Source organism: Pteropus alecto, unplaced genomic scaffold (assembly GCF_000325575.1).
Source record: "Pteropus alecto unplaced genomic scaffold, ASM32557v1 scaffold177, whole genome shotgun sequence".
Taxonomy (NCBI): domain Eukaryota; kingdom Metazoa; phylum Chordata; class Mammalia; order Chiroptera; family Pteropodidae; genus Pteropus; species Pteropus alecto.
This window is the reverse complement of record NW_006442207.1, coordinates 467535-489926: the sequence shown is the minus strand read 5'-3', so window position 1 is coordinate 489926 and position 22392 is coordinate 467535. Positions and strand designations below refer to the sequence as shown.

The 22392-nt window shown below is 52.5% G+C and overlaps 1 protein-coding gene across 1 annotated transcript in view; it reads left to right on the top strand.

Annotated features, from left to right (window-relative positions):
• Positions 1 to 22392, top strand: part of GRK5 (G protein-coupled receptor kinase 5) — a 190012-nt gene that overhangs the window by 86923 nt on the left and 80697 nt on the right. The window contains exon 2 of the mRNA XM_025039136.1: positions 2624 to 2719. Within this exon, the coding sequence (XP_024894904.1) occupies positions 2624 to 2719 (96 nt within the window). The remainder of the gene's footprint in view (positions 1 to 2623; positions 2720 to 22392) is intronic.

The following is a 22392-nucleotide window of genomic DNA, read 5'->3' as shown; positions in this document are numbered from 1 at the left end:
TCTGGGGCCTAGCTGGGCCCTGGGTAGCGGGGAGGTGGCGGCTCTAGCCCCTTGCAGGTTTGACACGCCTCTCAAGCGGGGATGTGCATCTGGGGCAGCTGGGGCCACAGGGCCGGGGCACACGAGGAATTTCTGCAAGACCGTGGTGGGCCTGGCCACCTCAGGATACTGAGAAACGATCAAGTCCAACTGAAATAATAAACAGGGTCAACATTTCAGTCATCGAATGCGCGGTTTAATAACCCAATGGCACACTTAAAAGCCACATGTTCGCGTGGGAGTGGTGACCTCTCTGAGGCAGGTTTTGTTTGTTGTTAAGACGTGGAACCTTGCCCCGACCCGTCCGAGTTAGGGAGGGCTGGGTGTGTTTCATGGGACTTTCGGAGGAATTGGAGGCCAGTTGTGAGTGGGGAGGCTGTTCAGGGTCCCTGTGGCCTTTTACGGGACACCCTGGTGAGAGTGGTTGAGAATCACTGAATAAAAAGCCCTGATGTCTGTCTTTCTTGCTAAATTGAGCACCCCAAGAGGAGAAGTCCCAAAAGGGTGACACCCCATTTGTCTTACCCATCACTGTGTCCCCAGAACCTACCATAGTACTCAGCATTTAGTAGATGCTCAGCACATATTGCTTGAATGAATTAATCTGTGTTAATTTTCTTAATGGATAAATTAATTTATAAAAAGTACACACACACGTGTGTATTTCTGTAGCTGGCTACCTGAGAATCACCTGGGGAGTGTTTTTAGAAGTTACATTCCTGGGTTCCGATCACAGAGAGTTGGGGTGCAGTCTGATGGGTCTTTGACTCTCTTATGTATGTGGGGTTCACAGACGTACGTATTAATTAAATTTGGTTATTTTCTCTTGTTAATCTGTCTCATGTAGATTCAGTTATTAAAATTAAAGAAGAACAGAACCAGCAATTCTGCTTCTAGGTATATGCCCCCCAAAACTGAAAGCAGGACTCATCCATAGCAGCAGTATTTATAATATCCAAAAGGTAGAAACAACCCATGCCCATCAACAGATGACAAGATCAACAAAATATGGTCGACCTCTACACACAACGGGATTTTATTCGGCTTTTGAAAATGGAACGAAATCTGACACCTGCTACAATGTGGATGACTTTTGAAGATGTTATGCTAGTGAGATGAGTCGGTCACAGAGGGACACACACGGTCTGACTTCACTTACATGCGGTACTCAGAGCCGTCCGATTCACAGAGGCAGAAAGTGGGGTGCTGGTCTCCAGGTGCTGGGGGCGGAGCGGATGGGGCGTCATTAGTTGGTACACGGTTCCAGTTTGGGATGATGAAAAATGTCGAGCTAGATGGAGGTGGAGGCTGCACAGCAATGTGCATGTGCTGACTGCCCCAGGACTATGGTAAAGAGGGTAAATTTCAGGTTGTGTGTATTCACCACACACACGAAAACGGTGCTTGTCCCAAGCTGGTGCAGGAATGACTAGTGTGGGAAGGGATGTGGACTTGATGATTCTAATGGCCTTTTGTGGCTTCGTCTCCTACGAGTGGCTGAGACTGGAGCACTGGCTTTGCGTCCTTCTCTCGGGGTGCACATCCTAACCCCTGCCTCAGGACGCCAGGCAGGCCCCCTGAATGGAGGCCACATGGCATGTCCGCGGGGGCAGCTGCTGCCCAGCCCCAGCCGATTCTCACCCTGTGGGATGCCTGGTTATGGGAGAGAAGTCCGCAAAATCTCCTAACGTTTAAATCCTGACAACTGGTTCAGTGAACAGGCAAACAGGTAACCCATGTGTCAGTCAAATACAACCACTCTGAGACGCCAGGTCTGGGGTGGTGTCCTTGGAGCTCGCAGGCTCCGTCCCAGCTAGAGAGGTCCCCGTTCCAGCCCCTGTCACCCGTGCCGCAGCACTTCCGAGGTCTGACTCCGAATTTCTCTTTGATCCCTGAGAATCTCCCCGCTTTCGGTGCACCCCGAGGGAGATCTGAGGGGTGAGGGCGAGTGCCCAGGGCCTGGGCTCTGCTCGTGCTGGGGTCTCGGCTCTGCCGTCAGTGAGCTGTGAGGCCGTAGACGACTTGCTTCTTTCCTCCCCCTCTGCCTCAGTTTCCTTATCTGCCGCGTGGGAATCGTGATAGTTCCATCTCGTAGAGCTAGAGCGAAGACTCCAGGAGGGGGAACGTGCGCAGTCTGGCCCAGGGCAGGGCCAGCGGAAGGCCTCTGCGGTGTGTGCGTGCGTGTGTACCTGGGTGTCAGCCCTGGCTGTGGAAAGAGCAAGTGTGGAGTCGGACAGGTCATCGGACAGGGTTACACAGCCTCAGAGGTCCGTTTCTTCATCTGTGGCATTGGCTAAGGAAGCACAGGGTCCCGCACGGATGACTGGAGGGGCTCGCCTGCTGCCGGCGGGGGGCAGGGAGCTCAGGCCTGAGCCTGCAGGAAGAACACACAGGTTGATGCCAGCAGGGGAGAGAGCGTGTGTGCCTGATGCTTGGGTGTGTCACTGACTGGACCTCGAGCCTCACACCCCGCCAGCTGTTTCCCAGCCGGGGAAGCTGGTAGACAGGCTCGCGGGGATGGGACGCAGCGCTGGAGCCTTGGACAACGCCAGCGTCCACTGACATCTTTCCCCCATCTCTGCAGGGGGCGGAGGAAAGCGCAAAGGGAAAAGCAAGAAGTGGAAGGAAATCCTGAAGTTCCCTCACATCAGCCAGTGTGAGGATCTCCGGAGGACAGTAGGTAAGCTGGCCCCGTCCCGCCTCGCCGCGAGGGGGCTCGGGGAGGGGCTGGTGGGGGAGCAGGGAGTCTGCTAACCACCAAGAGGGGAGTCCAGTACCAGTTAACTCCGTGATTCCATGTCAGGCTCCAGGCTGACGTCCTTGCTAACTGACATAAAGATGCAACCAACATTTATTCAGTATTTGATCCATACTAGGCAGAATGATCTCAGTTACCTCTTCAGGCAGGTACTATTATTTTACTCGACCTTTGAAAGTGGAAGACTGAGGTGCAGCGGGGCTCCGTGACTGGCCCAAAGTCGCACAGCTTGTGGGAGGCTGGTGGAGGGGGGCCAGGCCCAGCACTGAGCACCCCACTCGTGATGTTCCACCCTTCCTGGAGCCTGTGGATCCTGCCCTTTGCAAGCAGCTCCAGGTTTGGGGAGCCCAGGGTGGGGCGAGCATCTGGGCTCTCCGTCCTCTTGCCAGGGATGTTGTGCTCACCGAGGGGCCACCCTGCTCAGTGACACTGCCCAGTCCTCTTTTTCCAGCACCCACATGGCCAAGTACCTCCCACAGCAGAGGGGACTTGTCTCTTGAGGGACTGGCACATCCAAACGTACCTAGTGAGGTCCATCTCCTGCCCCACTCAGGACACGGCTGTGGTGAGGAGGCCAGGAGACTGGCGAGGGCTCCCAGGGGTGGGTGTGTTGGGGCTCCTCCTCATACTGAGGGGCCCTGACCCTTCTCCCCCATGTGCCCTGAGGTGGGGCATCCCCCCTCTATGTGTGTGAAGGCTTCTTACTGGATATAGAATGGCCCTGTGACCCCAAACTCTGCAGGCCCAGCTATCCTTGGGTCTTCTGTCCGTACCTTTGGGTGAACCGCGCTATGCCTGCCGTGGAATGTGAGACCACTCGCGACTATGTGGCTTTTCTAAATGGCTTCTCCATGTGGCCTGGCCTCTAGCGGTTTCCCAGGCCAGGTGGGTCCTACCTGGCGGGCCTCCTAGGCCTGCTCAGTCCTGGCCCCGAGGCCCACCCTCCAGATGCTTCGGTGGCACTGTGATAGCAGGCGACAGTCGTTCGCTCCGTGTGTCCTGTGTGCCCAGCATGGAGGAGAAGCTTGTTCCGTTGGTGTTTATGAGCTGAATGGCAGCCACTTGCGCCTCCCGGAGGCTGATGTGAGCAGCTGGGGATGGCAGGGTGCCGAAGGAGGGGGAGAGGTCCTCCAACCCACCTCCCTTCCTTAAAACCGCAGGTTGGAATCCTTCTGGCATTGTGGGGCGGAGAGGGGAGCAGGCCTGAGGGAGCGAGGCCGCTGGGTCCAGACAGACCTGGGTTCTAACTGCAGCCTTTTTGCCAGTCATTCAACAAACTGCCTAGTCTTGCAGAATTTCAGTTTCTCCAGCTGAGCAGTGGTCACGAGCTCAGTCCAGTGAGACCATGTGTGTCAAGGGCTGCTGGAGCCCCCTCGGGAGCCTGGGGCCCACTCCCCTCAGCACCCCAGCTTTCTTTTCGGAATTCCCGACAGCCCCCGCCCTGCTGAGCTGCACCCGTGCTGGGGGCTTGCGTGCCATGTTCACTTTTAATGCTGGAGGCACACAGGCAGGTGGGCCTTTGTCTTGGGGCTGGGAGAGAGCAGATGGCCATGTTACTGGCAGCTCTCAGTGGCCTTCAAAGAGGGGAGGGAAGGGAGAGCCCCCCTGGAGTTTGTTGGTTAACTCCCAGGGGCATTTTGTTCTTAATGCTAATTTAGGCTTAGATTGAGTATGAGTATGGGGCGTGAGGGGGGGGGAGTGCAGGGACCTCAGTTGCCATGGTCACCACAGACCCTAGGGAGCCAAGCTCTCTCTTTAGCCTCTTCGTCCAAGAGCAGCGAGCTCACTGGCTACCGGAATGCCTTTCCTGGAGGCGGAGCCCGGCTTTTCCTCAGCAGGCCCAAGAGGATGGCTCCCACTCAGCCTCAGGGCCAAGGGGCTGCTGACCCAAGAGACTTTTCTGAGGTGCTGATTTAGAAGAGGGAGCTTGCGGCGAGCTGTGCCACGGTGGGGTGGCTGGGCGAGGGCCGGGCTTGTCTGGGAGGGGCCTTGCCTGTGAAGCCCGCTCCTGGGAGAAGCCGTGTGCTTCTCTGCCTTTGGGTAAACTGCCCGCAGGTGACGGGGCCAAAACTGCCCTGTGAGGCACAGCCGGGCCTGATGACCACTTCCTCAGAATCCGGATGCACTCCCAGCCAGGGTCTTCGGAGCGTCCTGTCCCCTTCTGTGGGCGCATCCTCCGTAGCTATTGTCGAATGTCTGTTTGCCCCTCAAGTGTGAAAGCCTCTCTGGGAAGGACCTTTTAATTCCCGCCGTGTGCCTGGTGCCTGGTGCCTGGCTTCCAGGAGGCTCACGGCAGATGGCGGTTCGATGGATAAGAGAAGGAAAGAATGAATGGAGACGTGTGAGTGAGTGAACACTGAACTTACACAGAGTTTCGAGTAAATGGAAGAGCATCGAGAGTAATGTAAAGAGCATTCATGTAACTGCCATCAGATTAAAGAAATCTTCATGCTTTGCTATATTTCATTTATATGTTTCTTAAAAATATAAAACATGAAAATATAAACTATGAGACTTCTGGTTCTAGACAAGACGAAGGAGGCACATGGTCCCCTATCCCTCTCGCCGAGGGCAGTCAGAAGCTCCGGCTGTCCTGTATGGCACAGATGCCAGGAGGTTCTGGGGGTGGAGGGAGGGAGGCAGGCTGGCCGGGGACCTGGGGAGTGAGGAGCAACCCGCCAGTGAGCCTGGGTTTTCTTTCTCGCCTCCCTTATTTCCCAGGGACCGGGTGCTGGAGAAACTCATGACCTGGGAGAGCCACTGGGTGCAGACAAAAAAGACGCCCCCCTCCAAAAAAAAAAAAAAAGAAGCAAGCCTGTTCTCATTAGCCAAAGGCAGCAGAGCTGGACTGGGAGGCTGTTGGCACGGTGCAGCTGCCCACTCCAGAGCTGTCACACTTCCGCTGCGGTTCACACCAGCGACCTGGACACCCGCCTTTCTGCCTTTCCTCTCGCTCAACCAAGATCCAGATTCACGGGTCCGGGGTCCCCTCCTCCTCACTCCTCCTCTCTGACACACAGGTTCTGAGACTTGATTCTGATACTGAGCCCTGCTGAGGCCCGGTGCCCCCCACCGCAGAATCTCAGCACCCCTTGCCCTAGCCCCGTCCCCCACGAGGCTTCCGTGCATTGCTCCAGAAGCGCCACAAATGTCCCTCACCTTCCAGCCAGCCCGGCCCTGCCTTCTTCACTTCCGGTTTGGGGGACCGAGGAGCTTTTCTTTGTTCGTGGACCCCCTTGGCAGGGCCCACTCCCCTAGGAGGGTGTGAGACACGTGTGTGCCGGTGTGTGAAAATGAATTCTTCTGTTCTCCTAGATCCTAGAGGGCCTTGAAAAGAGTCTGTGTGCGCGTGCCGTGTGAGGGGAAGCCGGGAAAAACAGGAAGGCCGGCGTAAGCCGAGGGGCTGCAGCTCACGGCCACGGGCCCCAGCACTTGGGCCTTGCGGCCTGTTTACAGTCTGTCGCCCTGCTGTTTGCCCAGCCTCTGCTGGGGTGCTGTTGGAAGGCTTTCCTCAATAAAAATCTCATTGCTTTTCTAGACCAAGACACAAACCAAACAGTGGCAAATGCCGCATTTATTTTTCTTGCGGACACATGAGCTCACTTTCTGAAGCTCTTTGGGAGGATGTCCCGGGACAGGATTCAGCCCAAGGCGACAGGGCCTCTCTGGGCCCAGAGGACAGCGTGGGGCGGCGCGGTGAGAAGGCTCCTGATCAGAGGGAAGGGCAGAGCCCACGAGGACCCGGGGATACTGGCCCCTCTGGACCGCCCAGAACAGTGGTTGGTTAAAGCCACACCCTCTCTTGGCCTCAGCACTGCCCTGCATGACCACAGGCCATATCCTCCCAGCAGCCTGGGTGACTTGGAAAAATGAAAACTTCCCCTTGTGAATCCCCTGCAGAAGCCACGATGACAGTTCTCCATCCCATTTGGAACAAAACCCACACCCCTTACTGTGGCTGATGAGCACTGTGGCCATCGGGTGAAGCCTAGAGACTCCCTCTTCGAATAATGCTTTTAGGTATATAAAATAAAATGCATGAGGTTACAAAGGAAACCAATTATTTTCGCTTATTAGATACAGTTATTTGACACTTTAAAATGTTATGATGTTGAAGTGTATGTGCTTCCTTGTTGATACTTTAGATAATAAGGTCGAATAGCTACTGCAATTTTCGATGTGTGACGAGCGTGAGCGCTATTTCCAGATATCAGTAGTAGCAACGGCGCTAGGAATGGATCGGCGACTTCCGCTGTTGACGCATCCCAGGCACTGCTGACGTTATGTGGGTGTCGCTGACGTTTGTGGCCGAAGGAAGTGCTCATTCTCACTTAGAGGCTGGTGAAAAGAGCGGCGACACTTCCTCCATCCAAGTCCATGGGCCCCCTAAATCCTGTCCACGGTCCCCCTAGCCGTGCCCCGCCCAGCCGAGCTGGCCTGCCCTGTGTCTGATCACGAGCCACACACCCCGAGCTTGTCTCCAGTCTGGAGCTTTTGCAACTGCCATTCCCACCTCCTGGATTGCTCTTCCCCACAAATTTTCCAGGGACCTTTAGGTCTCAGCTCAGATCACCTCCTCCGTAGAGAAGCCTTCCCAGCCAGCCTCTAGACAGGAGCCATAATGTCCCTGGAATCACTGTCTTTCATACAGTGCTGTTTGTTAATGTTCTTTGCCTGTAACTCCACCTGAAGTCATCTTTTGTGTAGTTGTTGACTGTGTATCTTCTGTCCCCACCACTAGACTGGATGTCACTCGGTAATAGTGACTATGTCTTGTCTGGTTCACCAATAGGACCATGCCTGGGGCTCGTTAAATATTGGGTGAATAAAGGAATGAATGAGGAGAAATATTGGAAATTAGGGGCCTTTAAAAAAATTTGCGACATGTGCTTATCATATCCAAATTTAATCTTATCCAGTGGTTTGAACCTAAAGTCATAAAAGTTTAGACTTAGGAGGTGCCTTGGAAAGCATCTACTTTGATACCCCTCCCCTCAGTCCTTCCTAGGTAGATGAGGAAGCTTAGCACAATTACAAGGCTGGGGCCACAACCTGGTGGCTCCTGGCCCAGGTCACTTTCCCCTAAGGCTATAGTTTGGGTAATTCTCACAGTGATGTCAGGCTGCCACAGAATCCTCAGCATAAGAAACTGGAGGGCATCTTGTCCAACCACCCATTTCAGACCTGAGTAAACAGGCTCCAGGAGGAGAAGTGACCTCTCCAGGACAGTCCAGGCCCCTGGTCCCAAGCTACAGCTTTTCATCCCCTAATATAATATTGACTCCTAAACATCTTGGGCCTCAGCCCCCACCAATAATCAAAGCAGAGACTCATCAGGCACTCAAGGGGACACACGTGTCTGTCTGTTTCTCTTTTTATTTTAACTCGTAAGTATGGGTCGTATGTTCATTTGTTTATCCGACAAGTATTTATGGAGCACTTTCTCTGTGCCATCCATTGCGGGGGCAGATCTGATTCCTGCTCCCCTGGAGCTCATGCATGGCTTCGCCCAGGAAACTGAGAGACGTAAAGCAGTGATAACAAATTGAGAAAGTTCTGTGATGGAGGAACAGGTTGCTGAGCTGGAGAAAAGTGTCGGGGGGCCCGCCCCCATCACAAACATCCATGGAGGAGGTAGCATCACTCTGAGCCCCTAGCGTTATCTCCTTGTGTGAGCTCCCTGAGGGCGTGGACTTCCTGTCCATCTCAGAATCCCCCTTGCTGACACAGTGAGTGGACTGGGTGGTAGAAGGAAGGATGGGTAAAGCGGCTGAATGGATGTTTTCTCCTTCCCAGCCCGGACGCTGCGATTGGCAGCAACGAGTATTAAGACAGAAATTTCTTGCTACACACATCTACTTCCAGCATGAGCCCCAGACATGAGTAACTGACCCTTACACAATCTTGGAGGAGGGCAGACAGACCATGAGAGGAAGAAGCCGTTCTTTAATGGCCGTTTGATGAAACATCAAATAATGACATTATTAATTAATAAACTAATTGTTCACATAAGATAATTAGAGGACCCAAATCAAAGCAGTTCCCAGAATATGCAAAACTTGGAAGGCCAGAACGTCATTGTGAAGATAAAAGATTGTCGAGGTCTGCAAATATTTCTCAGTGACGCAGAAAGTTCTGTCGGGGAAAAGCGTGGCATTTTTATTTATTTAGCTCCGCCTCATTGCGTACTTTATTCTTTCATTTAAAAAAAAAAAGTATGAGGGGGCTTGAGTGAAAGAGTCGATTATTCCCCTATTTGGCAATATTTCTGTAGGAGCTGTCCAAAAGCTGTATAATAAATCAGGGCCCCCTCCCCACCCCTTGGCATGACTGACGTTTGTGAGAAGGCTGCTCACAGATAGTAGCTGTGGTGGCGCCCTGTGCCCTCATGACTGACCCATGAGGCGGGGAGATGTCGTCTGCCTGGTGGGAGAGCTTCTGGCCAGAGCCTTAACTCTTTGCAGGAGCAGAAGCTCTAGGCTGTGGGGGACTCCTGGAAGAAAAAGGTAGAATCTTAACATTAAAGAAAAAAGAAACCCCAAGCACCGTAACATCGTGAGGTATGTCTGGAACTAGCCGAGTACTTGATAATTCACTCCCTAACCTTTGTGCATGTTCTTCAACAAGAAATCAGCCTACAAAGATTGTTTGAGCCCCTACTATGTGCTAAGCATTGTCACAGGCACAAGAGTTGTACCATTGGACATAGGACAAGTGCAGTCTCGTGGAAGGACCTGCTTTGTCACTGGCACCAGGGTTAAGTGGTGGCTCTGCTACTCCCAGCCGAGTGACATTGGGCAAATTGTCTAATTTCTCCGGGTTGCAGTTTCTTTGTTTATAAAGTGGAGACACTAGTACTAACCTGGCGGAGCGGCGGGAGGGCCAGCAGAGTGCCTAGCGGACGCCATTGCCATCGTCATCGTCATTGCGGTGCTAGAGGCTTGAGGGCAGAGGCTGAAGATCCTGTGGAGGGCTTCAGAGTTCCCCAAAGAAGCTGACTTGGCCACAGGTGATGAACGGAGCTAGATGTATCTGTGCTAACATCACGTGGGTCCAGCGTCCCAGGAACCCCCGCCTTGGGGTCATCCCAGTCCCTTTCCTGAGTCCCTGCCTCCAGTCTCTTCTTCCCGGAGGCCCACTCAGATTCCTGCAGCCCTCCGGCCTCGTCCCTCCCCATGGCCCCAGGAAGCCCACAGTGTCGCACTCAGCCCAGATCTCTGGACTGGTGTGTTTCTTTGCAAGGACACATGGTGGTTCTGTAAGTTTGCGCCCCGAAACCCTAATGACAGCTACCCCTGGGGAAGGCATGGAGGTTAACTTTATTTAAAGTGTTTTTGTCTTTTTTTAAAAGGAGACCGAATTGTCATGTTACTTGTGTAATTAAAAGTTGAATAAGTGAAGACTGGATGTGCTGCCTGATTCCACAGTGGGGCAGTAGGAACAGTGACACCATTTCTCTCTTTCCTTATGACTTTGTGTCCCCTGATGAGTCTGTGGGCTCCGAGAAGATGGTCAGAGCCTCACCATTTTTTGCATACCCCACAGGACTGGCTGAGGGGCCCCCGCCCGCTTCTTCTTGGATGCTGGCAGGCAGGAGCCACCCTGCACCTCCAGCAGGTGCCTCCATCCTTTGAGAATTTGGAGGAAAGTCCAGACCTGGATCAGCTGAGTCTGACCCTGGACCCCATCCGTGGGGTCTCCAGGCTTCTGCTAGGCTGCTTAGCTCTGCTCTCTGACCTGGAGTGGCCCCTTAATCCAGCCCACGGAGGTCTCTGCCTACAGCGTCAGTGCCCACTGAAAGGAATGGGTGGCTTGTGTTCTCACCCAGAGATGCAGCAGGGGCTGGTCTGTACCTCAAACACCTTCCCTCTCTGCTCACCCCTGATCAAGGGCTACTGGCCCCCTGGCATTGCCAGGCACTTGTCAGGGCCGGGAAAGGATGCCAGAATCCTGGGTTGGGTCCCTCCCCCGTCTCCTTCAGGCCGCTAGACTAGCATGCAAGCTCTTGATTTCATCGTCAGGGAAACCAAGTCTTTCTGCAGACGTCATCGCTGTCCTTGGGGTGATAAGGGCACGTCACGTCTCTCGTTCTGCCACTTGCCATGGCCCAGTGAGGTACAGCATCTGCTCATCCTTGGAGGGCAAGATAAATTTAGATGTGGTGGATTTAGAACATCAGGTGACCTGTTTGCAGCTGTAGCTCTCAGGAGGGAGGGGGCAGCCTGGCTTGTCTGCCCACTGTTTTCCGGGCATTCATCTCCCTACTCCACCAAGCTCGGTAGCCACCTAAAGACAGGGGGCCAGGTCCTCAGTGCCTGGCAGGAGCCAAGGTGCACGTGAGATGCTCAGCGATCCTAGCCGGTGAGCTTTGCGTTTAGATTCGTAGACTGGCACACCGGTAGGGATTTTGCAGACGATCTAGAGCTGGGTTTCCCAAGGCTTCTTCGCCGGGCGGGAGTGCGGTCCAGAGCAGGCTTCTCTAACCAGGGCTTCTTTTTACCTTCCATGTTTGGGCCTCTGTGTTAAGATTTTGTTCCAGGGTTCAAAACAAATTTGAAACCCACCGCTCTAGGCCAGGCCTCCCATTTTCCAAATAAGTACACTGAGTCCCAGGGAGACAAGTGACTTGCCGAGTCTCCCCGTGACGGGACTCCAAGGCAGGTTTTTTCCCCATGCTGTCTTAGTCTGTCATAGCAAAGTGCCACAGACTAGAGGCTTCAGCACCAGAAATATGTTGTCTCAGCTCTGGAGGCTGGAGGTCGAAGGTCAGGATGTCGGCAGGGGTGGTTCCCTCTGAGGGCCATGAGGAGTGGTCCGTTTCAGGCCTCTCTCGTAGCTTCTGGTGGTTTGCTGGAATCTTTATGATTCCTATGCTCGTGGACACATCACCCTGACCTCTGCCTCCATTTTCACCTGGTGTCCTCCCTGTGTGTCTGTGTGTACATGCCTGTGTCCAGATTTTCCCCTTTCACAAAGACCCCAGGCCTTTTGGGTTAGGGCCCACCCTAATAACCCCAGACTGCCTGTGTAAAGACCCTGTTTTCAAATGAGGTCACATTCCAGGGCACTAGGCGTTCGGACATCAACATGGCTTTTTTGTGGGGACACACACACAATTCAATCCCTGATACCCGGCTTCTCACATGGTCCGTGGAGGTCAAGTTGGAGAGGCCAGAGGATCCCGATTCCCACCAGGTCTGAGCGTAGCCCCTTCCCTCCCTCCTGACCCAGGCTGGCCGCCCGCAGGCCACGGGAACGTCCACGGGAGGTGCTTATTCGTTTCTTCTTTTTATTGTTGTTGTGGTTGTTATTGTTCAGGTCATAGAAACTGGTAAATTATTTTGCTAAAAAGCATACAGAAAATGTTAAGGAAAGGCCACCCGTAATTTTCCGACTCAGCGGCAGCCACGCGTAACAGTTTCCTGCGTCCCTTCCAGCTTTCCCCTGTGCGTGTACCTACAGTTTTCTTTCTTTTTTTTCTTAATAGAATGTCAAAAATATTTTCCCAGTCATTCACATTCTCTATAAATCTGATTTATGTTTTTCCATTTGACACATTCATCAAGGATCAGGCACTGGGGCTACCTCGGTGACCAAAACGCGAAATTTTTGTCCTCATGGGCTGCTCTTCTCCAGGTGCGATTAGACCAGTGGACAGTGGGGGACTAGCCTATCGCCCTCTACCCAGCATCAGTCCAGGCCCCCACTTTATCCCCGCCTGTGGCTTAATTATTTTCTGTGGGTGGATTCTTTCTTTAAGTGATCTTGAAAATAAGCCCTCACCCGAGAGCCCAGCATAAGCCTGATTTTTAAAGGCTTCATATCTATCACATGTACATATTGTGCTATTTGTTTTTTTTTTTTTTTCCTAGTTGTTGCCATTATAATTAGCATTTAGATGAACATCTTTGTGCTTCATTGTGACATTTCGATCTTTGGCTCAGAGAGTGAGAAAGCCAGCACCGTCTTTCTGAAGGCCAGACACATTTAGCTAAACCCGACTTTGCTTCCTCTGGAATGTTCCGCCTCCAGCTCTGCATCTGCAGATGCCATTAACCTGAAATGTGCTGCTGATGGACAAAGCAAGCAAGGTGTGGTGAACACCCTGGGCCCCGCTTGCCAGCCCCAATCCACTGTAGTCACAGGCATGAGAAAGGCCTTTTCTGTCTGTTTTAAGGCCCGTCACCGAAAATGAGAAAAACAGGCTGGTTTATGCAGCAATGGGGACCTCAAACCAGCACAAGAGGCCACAGCCGACTCGCTGCAGCCTGGGCATGACAGCGTTCTGCCCCATAAAGAGACGCTAGGACAACACTTTCAGTGGTCTCTGCCCAGACGCTATTTACGGAATTTATTTCCCGGGCTCTGTCTGCTCAGCGACACCTTGGCAGCCCCGCACCCGGCGTCTGCCTCGGTGTGTTCAATACGCCTTGTTCTGAATCCCCCGGAGCTAGCACCCAAGAGAGGGTGAGAAGGGAAAATGTGGGTAGGGTATTTGGGGCCAATATAAACTTTTCAAGTTAAAAAAAAAAAAAAAAAACCCAACCAAAGAACAACAAAAAAATATTGTCCCCTCAAGAGCTCCTGTTGACTTCCAGCTGTGGCCCTTTCCAGCCACTGTTGGGAAGGAAAATGCAAAATCAAGAAACATTTCGAGGGCTGTTTTTTGTTTGTTTGTTTTTCTGTTTCAAGCTCTTGTTGTCCTCGCATCATCTTTAAAAATTATTTTTAAAATGACCTTTTAGTTCTTTTTCTCTTTATAAAAATAATATACATCCATCGAAGAAATCACAAAACAATCTGAAAAGAGGAAAATAAAAATTATCAGTGAGATGACTGCTGTTAACATTTTGATTTATGGCCCTTTCATAGTTCTGCTTTCAGAGAGAGAATTGCACCACTTGGCATTTGTGTCCCTGCCCCGAAGTCAGACATCATTTTAAATTGAAACATAGTCACAGCGTCCCCACTGAACTGGCAGGCAGAAGACCCTGGTTCTCGTGCTACCTGCTTGATTCTGTGGCCTTGGGAAAGTCACTTAACCTTGATTTGTTCATCTTTAAAGTGGGGTTCCAGTAATCCCAATATCAAGTGGCCAAAGATAGAAAATGATTTGTCACATGCTCCGCAAATTGTTGTGGCCGTTTTCAGTGGTTGTGGGACCTTGGGCTGGACAGATGGCTGAAGTCATTTTCCTGTCTTCCTGGCGAACTGTGACCCTTTTTTCTAAAGCCGCCCTGCGTCTGATTTTCGTGAAAATACCAGCTCCCTCCAGCTGCCCAGAGACCTTTGGGGATCAGCAGGTTCAGCATCATGAGCATCCATAAACCAGCACGCTTCTCCTGGGCACTTAGCATAGCTGGGCATCGTGCTACTTGGCTTCATACTCAGGCTCATTGAATCGTTACAAAACCCTACGGGCCGGGTGCCATTTTCCCCACCCCTAATTTGTGGACAAAGATGCAAAGATTCAGAGATTCAAATTTGTCAATTGCTCGGTTCCAAAGCTCTGGAAGAAGCAGAGTCCAGATCCAAACCCAGGCCTGAGTCAAGGCCATGCTGGCTGTGGATCTCCACTGTGTTGGCCATGGTTTCTCCATGGCCGTGGGGCACCATGGGGCACGTTTGGGAGGCGATGTGTATCCTACTTCCGTGGGCTTGGTACGGAGAACTCTTGAGGGAGAAGGTCCAAGAGAGGCTGGGTCAGGACAGAGACACCATCCGTGCCTCCAGCTGAAAGGTTAGGCATCTGACCTGCAGGTAATGTTCAGCTCTGCTAGGTCTGCAGCTACCCTCAGGGTGAGAGCAGCTTCAGGGTGGTATGAGATACATTCCCTTCTCCAGGTAGTCAGCCTCTTCCTGCCGTATGCCAGGCAGAAAAGACAATGTTCTTTCTCAAGTGCCTAGCCCAGGACCTGGAATGTACCACAAATGGAATGTACCTCCACTTCTGAGGATGACACGCCGTGGCTCAGGTAACGCCACAGGAGGCAGGAGTGGCTAGAGCTTCTCTTACCTGCAGCATCAGGCTGGGAGCAGGTTTCCCTTCATGACACTGGGTCACAAGACGCCTTTCATATCACCTGTGAGGTATCTGAGCCAACAGCTGTTCCCACTGCCCATCTGTCTCTTCCCCCTCTTTTTGGGGGGTGGTTTCTCGCTCCCCTGCTGTCTATGCTCTCTCCCTCCTCCCCGTGCAGGGCCTTTCAGAAGGCAGATGGGTGCTAGTTTTGTGGGAGCTGCGTATCAGCTCCCACTGAGGCGCAGGCACCGGGTCGGGGAGGGGCCAGCACGCGAGGTGGCAAGAGCATCACACACCTTCTAGGAAAAGCTGGACACTTGAAGCCAAGTTCTATTCCCCGTGCGTGGAGGGGATGGGTGGTTATTTGGGGCAGAGAGATTCGCCATCTCTCTGCCTGTGCTGTGCCCAGGCCCAGCTGAGAGATCATCTCAGGCACTTTACAGGTAGGGCCTGCAGACCTGACCTGCCTTCTCCACCTGGGGATCAGAATATGTGTGGGGTGCAGAGGGAGCTCTCCACTCTGACAGTCTCTGGCCAGCTGGCCACAAGACTCATTCTCTTGGGCTTTTGCCACCATCTGTCTCCATTTGGCTGTAACATGAAAGGACTGGTCCTCGTCTGTGCTTGCCGGATATCGTGCTAACCTCTCCGCCACCCCACCCCTAAGCTTGCACCCCTCCTGGATTCCTGTTTTCCTCAGTGGCTTTCCCAGCCACACCAGAATTCCTGTCCTCAGTTGGTTGGATCTGCCCCCATCTTTCCACCCCATTGCCTTGACACTCATCACTCTGCTTGGACTAGTACAGTAGCCTCTTCCCTGGTCTTGTTTCTGGATGGTTCCTTTTTCCTTCCCGCCCATCCAATCTGACCTTCTTGTTTGCTGTTCTTAGCACTCGGAAGCTCCTTAACTTTTCTGAAAACATCCAAGTTGAGGCTCCCAGCAGATGTAAATGGCCTATCCACTGCCCATGGGATAAAGTCCAAAACATGCAGCCTGAAGTCAGGGCCTCTCACCGTGCCTGTCCTCTGCCCCTCTAAACTTGGTCTCTGACTTGCTATATAAAGCCAGCCAGAGTGGTCCTCTTCCCTAACCCCCATCCCTGGAAGCCTCTCATGCCCTTGGGTAGACCTTTACCAACGTGGTGGTTGACAGCATGGCCTTTACAGTCACAGTGTCAAATCTCTGCTCTTCTATTTATGAGCTGTGTGACTTTGAGCAGTTTGCTTAACTTCTCTGAGCTACAGAGACAGAACAAAATTGATAGTGACACTGGCCACGGTACTGGAGCTTCCGTTCCCTGCAGCATCAGGTTGTGCTATGTGCCGGATGCTGCGGCCAGCATTGTGCATTACCTCCTTACACCCACCCCAAAACCCTAAGAGGGAGGTGCTGGTCTTAGGCTCGTTTGGCAAATAAGGAAATTGGGGTTTGTGGCAATAAGCCTCTTGCCCAAGGTCATGTACCACAAAGAGGCAGAGCCCGACTCAGGTCCTGTCTGGGCTCTGGTCCTTGTTCACAGATACGGGGACCACACCATGTACTTTTCAGGGTTGCTTAGGGGATTTAAACGTGGCGGTGCATTTGGAAGTCCCCGCCCAGTGCTAGGCAGCTCGTAAACATTTTCTTCTCACTTCTAGGCCTTTGCCTCAGGCCTAATCTGTCTTTCTCTCCACTTGGCCATGTCCTATCTCCAGTGTCAAGTGACCCCTGCCCCAAATAACCACCCATCCCCTCCACGCACAGGGAATAGAATTTGGCTTCAAGTGTCCAGCTTTTCCTAGAAGGTGTGTGATGCTCTTGCCACCTCGCGTGCTGGCCCCTTCCCCACCCGGTGCCTGCGCCTCAGTGGGAGCTGATACGATGTCCACAAAACTAGCGAGCCAGCACGGGCCCCACCGAGGGCGGGATGAAGGCGTGAATGCTGAGGGGGCATCGTGGTGGGGGGCTGAGGAGAGGGGTCCTCGGGCGCTCTCCTGGACACCCACAGCAGCTCCTGGACGCGGCGCGGCTACGCCAGCCTGACGGCCCGTCCTCACACCTCCACAGTCTGCAGGCTTTTGGCATTTGCCTCGTTATTTCCTGACCATGACGTGCTGGGTCAGATTTATCATTTCCTGGGACAGGAAGGAGAAAGCTCCACGGAGCTGGGTTCTGGACCTGGCCTCCCGCTGGTGGGAGGCCTCAGTGAAGCCTCTGCCCATTTGTGGAGCCTGACAGCTCCTGACAGACCCGAGGTCTCTGGGACGTGTGGGCCGGAGCTACAGAGCTGCCTCTGCCAGCTGACAAGCTACCGGCTGACCCTCAGAATGTCATCAAAGAGGGCTGCTGGCTCCTGGGCCCTGCTGGTGTCCCTTGTCCCATTCTCGTCCAGTGTCCACCTTTCTCTTCTCTATGAGGGAGGGCAGAGTGGTGCCCCACGGATGACTCCTCTCTACCACCCAACCCCTTCTGTCTGCCCTCAAGGACAGGGGCTGTGTCTCAGTTCCCTGCCACCCACCCCCAGCATGCGTCACAGCAACTGCACACAGTAGGTATGGTGATGTTTGTTTACCCAGGAGTCCTGAGGCCTGGTTTTAGTTTATGCTTCGCCAGTAACCACCCACCTGCATCCATCTTTGTTCAAACTTCTGGGAAGCCTGCGGCCGAGTTCTGTGCCAAAAGCATAGCTCCCCTTCATCAGATGTCCTGGAGGGAGCTCATTTTGTTCTCCTCTCCTTCGCTGCTTATTTTCTGTTCTTTGTCTTTCGTTGAACAATTGAACATGTGCTTTTATTGGAAAATGCTGCGGGTCCTTTTGGGAAGTGAACAAGCAATAAATAAATAAATTAGTACATTTGAAATGAAAAGGAGAAAAGACTCTGCTCCACCTGGGAAGCAGATGTGTCTGACCTCTGTTCCCCTCTCTGGAGAGGAGGCACATTAGCACCTGTCCTGCCGACTTCGAGGAATGTATGAGCAGAATGTGTTCTGACAGGCTGACGTGCTGGGCAGTGCCAGGCCAGGGCCTGCCCCAGGGCTCTGGAAGATGAGGCTACTCAGGCTGGAAGATGCCATGTGCCAGCGTGGCATTGGCTGTGGAACAATCGGCCGGGAGGGGGCCAGCGTTTGCCTGGCTGGGCGCAGCTGGCCAGCTTCCCGTTTGGGAAAAATTGGCCAAGAGCTTGGCTAGACAGGCCATCAGAAAGTGCCCTGGAGGAGAATTAGACATCATAAGTCACAGCACCGGTGGCAGGCCAGCCACATGTGTTACTTTGCTTCTCTGTCCCCGGTGAAGAGACACAATGACTGAGTATTCACAGGGAACCAAGACAGTGACATTGTCCAAAAAAGGAGAAAGCTCGATTAGAGGTATAAATAGGAATGCCAGGGTGGCCAGATGACAGGGCTGCTCTGGAGGTCCTGGCCTCCAGCAGGAGACAGGTTTTGAGACCTTGGCAAGAGATGAGAATTGAACAATCCCCCGTCCTCCTTTCCCCAACCCCAGCCCATCATAAGAGAGAATCTAAGAGAATGAGCTCTAGGCAGAGAAGTTAAACACGTTCATTTGCTGTGTTCAGAGGCGAGCTCGTGGCTAGGGACCAGGGGGAGGAGAGAGCGGAAGGAGCGTGGTGGGTGATGGTGGTCTGTGCGGGAAGGAGGCAGGAGGGAGCTGATAGGGCCGGTTAGCTACAGGCCAAGCCTGGTCTTCACTGGGCTCCAGTGCTACAAAGATGCAGGCAAAAGGGAAGACACAGCTAAAGGCAGTGCCGTGGCTTTGGGGGGCAGGGGGGCGAGGTGATGCTCCGTTAGAGGATGTTTGTGGTGATTCTGGAAGGAAAGCATCCTTAAAGCCAGACTGAGATCTGTTCTCTGCTCTTCCGCTTACTCACCGGATAGCCTCGGGCATGTCTCTGACCTCCAGGAAGCAGTTCCCCACCTGTACCACAGGGTGACTAAATGACACATGTCTCCTGGGTGTCCGTGTACGCAGGTGAGGAATGCATCTCACCGGGGCCGGAGGCAGTCGTCAGGAGTGGGTGCTGGGTCTGTCTACAGTCCTGGCAGCGGCCTTTCTGGGGTCCTTGACCAACAGTCACATTTTTTTTCCCCCAGTTCGGCCTAAATGATAAAAGCCAGCTCTCCCGTCTGGGATGCATTCAGCTGCCATCACCTCCTCTTCCTCTGAGTTCCAGGGATTCCTATGGTCCTCACAACCGCCACCAGCCTACGGAGGTTACTCAAGCCACATGCTGTTGGCTGTTGCTCCCAGTGTGCCTGTCTTCACTCCCCATCCAGGCTGTGGGCTGCCGTGCAGCTTGCAAAGCTCTCTTCACACTCCCTGAGCTCATGTAATCCCCCAGCAATCCTGCGAGTAAGTGATGTTTTCATTCTCGGTTACAGAGCGGGCTCCCAGAAGTTGCCTGTGCCGCCCATTTACAGGCAAGGGCTGGCCCTCAACTGCCCACTGCTGCTTCTGGGGGGCACCGCCTTAATCACAGTGGTGACCACCGCGTGCCCTGCCTCAGAATGGGGTGAGGACACAGTGCACAGTGCAGACAGGGCTGGAGGGTCGAGTCCATACCTGCTGGATAAGCTTCTGGCCAAGCAGCAGCCACCTCTTTCCTGGGGATCCTCCAGCTCCAGCACCCTCTGCATGCAGCTCTTTGGCTGTCTGGTCCCGAGCAGCCTGCCGCCTCCACCTGTCTTATTTTTCCAGTGTGCCGCTTGGCCATGGAAAGGTGAGGTGGTGGGAGAAGCGAGTTACCTTCCAGTCTGAGTTGGCGTGAAGTTGCCAAATAAAACATTGTATGTGCGCCAAGAAACATTTTACTTGGTTACGTCTTAACCGGCCAAGTGTACTATTTTCCATCAAAACATTTCCATCATTCAGAAAGTGTCTCTGACACAGAAGCTGGGTCCTACTGGGTCCTCCTTGTCACAGCTCACATTTTATTTGGGATACGGCGTTTTCAGAATGTCACCACCTCTCGCTTTGCGTAAGGACCCGCTCCCTGATGGAAATATTTTGCAGGAATGTTTTCAGCTGTCGAGGTGGTGCGAAACTCCTTTAGAAAGTTTTCTTTGTCCGGTTCAGAGAAGAACTCCTTTTCTGTGAAGTCCCGGCCACGTTTCACTGGCCAGTACGGGTCTAGCCAGGGCACCATAAAATGGATCAAATCCCATTACAGCAAAAGCCGTTGACGTTAAGGTTCATGGAAATGTTCGTGGAAACGATCGCAGCCTCCCCTGCTGACAGCCCACTTCTTACGTGTAATTTTTCATAGAACATGCACCCAGCACAGCAGAAGTATTTGGATGGCCCTTGGAATGTACTGGAATGGAATCTGGCTGTGTTCTCTGTCCAAGTCTCTGATATGGCTGTGAGAGAATGTTCTCCTGGTCATTTGGCAAATATTCAACAGGCTCCTTCTATGTCCCCGATGCTGGGCTAACCAGAGATTAGGTGCCACCTGGGCCCCGTCCTCAAGAGCCTAATCACTAGAGAATGGGAGAGGCATGTGCATTTCATTCGTAAATACATCAGAACCACGTTAGGAGAGGCGCAGGCCCACCTCTCTGTGTGAGATGACTTAAGGTGGTCCATGGATGAACTATAGATTTAATTATGCATTTATTTCAATATATGTCTAAAAAAGTAAGCACTAACTGCCGTGGTAATTTCCCATGTGGTATTGCTTAGGAAGGCTAAGTTGGAAAAAGGTAGGAGGGTCAATTAGAATCCAAGTTGAAGAAAAATATCAGGTAAATACTATAATAGTAGTAACTATTACAGGTGGTAGATTACGGTAAACAAAACCATGACAGTGGCTCACAAAAGGCTGATGTCTGGAAGAGTTAAGTGCAAGTTTATTTATTGTGTGCTGAGGGGTTACCAGGGGCTTTACCTTATTATCATCCAAGCCCTAGGGAATGGTAGTGTTACCATCTCAACTGACAATGGATGAAAGTGATGCTCAAAAAGATGAAATGATTTGTCCAAGGTCACATGACTTATAAGTGGAAGAACTTGGGTTTGAAGCCTGGTCTGTCTGACTCCTGATCATGAACTCTTAACCAGTGTGCTACATGACAAAGTACTGCAGTCGATCAAATAAAGAAGTAATTATTTTCTCCTTAGGGCATAATCAAGAAAGCTTCCTAGAGGAGATGGCCTTGACTGAGGGATAGGATGTAGCAAGGAAAGTTTGGGCGGTAAGACAGAGCATCCTATGAATCAGATACCCATGGTAATTGGCTGGATGGTTTGAATAAACACATTTTTTTTTCCTCCCATAAATGAAGTCTGGCTCTTATGTATCTTCAGGGACGCAGGCTCTGTCCATCTCTCTGCCCCACCAGGTATCTCATGGTCCAAGATGGCTGATGCAGCTCCAGCCACCACATGGCTGTAGGAAGAAGAAAAGGGTAAACACGCATTTCTCTCAATGACTCAGCCACCTTTAAGGAGCTTTTCTAGAAGCTGAACCTAACAGCTTATCCCCATCTCGTTGGCCGTCCCTACTGTGTGCAAGGCATACGGAGTGGAGGACAAAAGTCCTGTCCTTGGGCGCTTCCGGTGGAGTGAACCGCTTCCGGCTGAGGCTGTAGAGGGGACAGCGATTGAGAGGAAAAAGCCTCCTCTGAACTGGGACTTGCTTCTGGAGCAGCCTCAATAAGCTTGGTCTGTTGGATTGTTCAGCACTTTTATTTGGTGTTTAATTGGAGTGTAGAGTTGCAGCAATTAGGCCGCCCCAGACAGCCCCTGCCCGCCATCCCATCAGCCCCTCTGAGAAGACAAGAGCCACTCTTGAGTGCAAAATAGTGTAGCTCCCCAGCCTTCCACCCTCCGGTGCCGTTAGAGCAGGAGCCGCAGGGCCAGCTTTCGTTGCAGCCCAGAGCTGAATCCTGGGCTGTGATTGCGGGTCCTGCCCGGTACTCACCAGCCCCAAGGTGAGTGTGGGTTCTGTGCAGCTCCCAGCAAGTGCGAGGCCTGGAAACCGCATGTCGCCGCCCTCCCTCCCTCTTCGTTCCCTGCCTCCAGGCCCTGGGGGCCTGAGTTTGCTTTTCACTTCTCAGTTCTTGGGCATGCACACTGGCTGGTTGCCAGGAATAGCAAGTTTGAGGAGTTCTTTAAAATCGCCAATGCTCTCTTCTGAGTTGCCGAAGTTATTCCAAGCACGCGCTCGTAGGCCATTCGTTCACGTGAAGCCCCCTCTGCTGGGATTTGGGTTCTTTGGGGACTGAAATATTCCTTTTTCACTTTGGGGGCACTTTTCTCTTTTCGTCAGATTGTGGATAGACTATTAGGGCTAAAATGGGTGCAAAAGGTGGGGTCGACCCCTGTACCTCCATTTTCTTGATTGGGAAGCTTTGCTGCAGCGAGTTAGAGACAGAAGTGGGGAGAGCAGACTCTCTCTGTTCTGTAATTACCTCCAAGCAAACAGTATTGTAAAGAGGCTGGAGAGATGCTTTCATATGGAGTTGGAAATCATACTGCTATTAATATGCTAATTACAGCGGTTGGCGTTTACCGTTTAAGCAGGTCCTGGAGTGCTTCTCCTTGGCAACACTGTTAGACATTCTGTTCTTGAA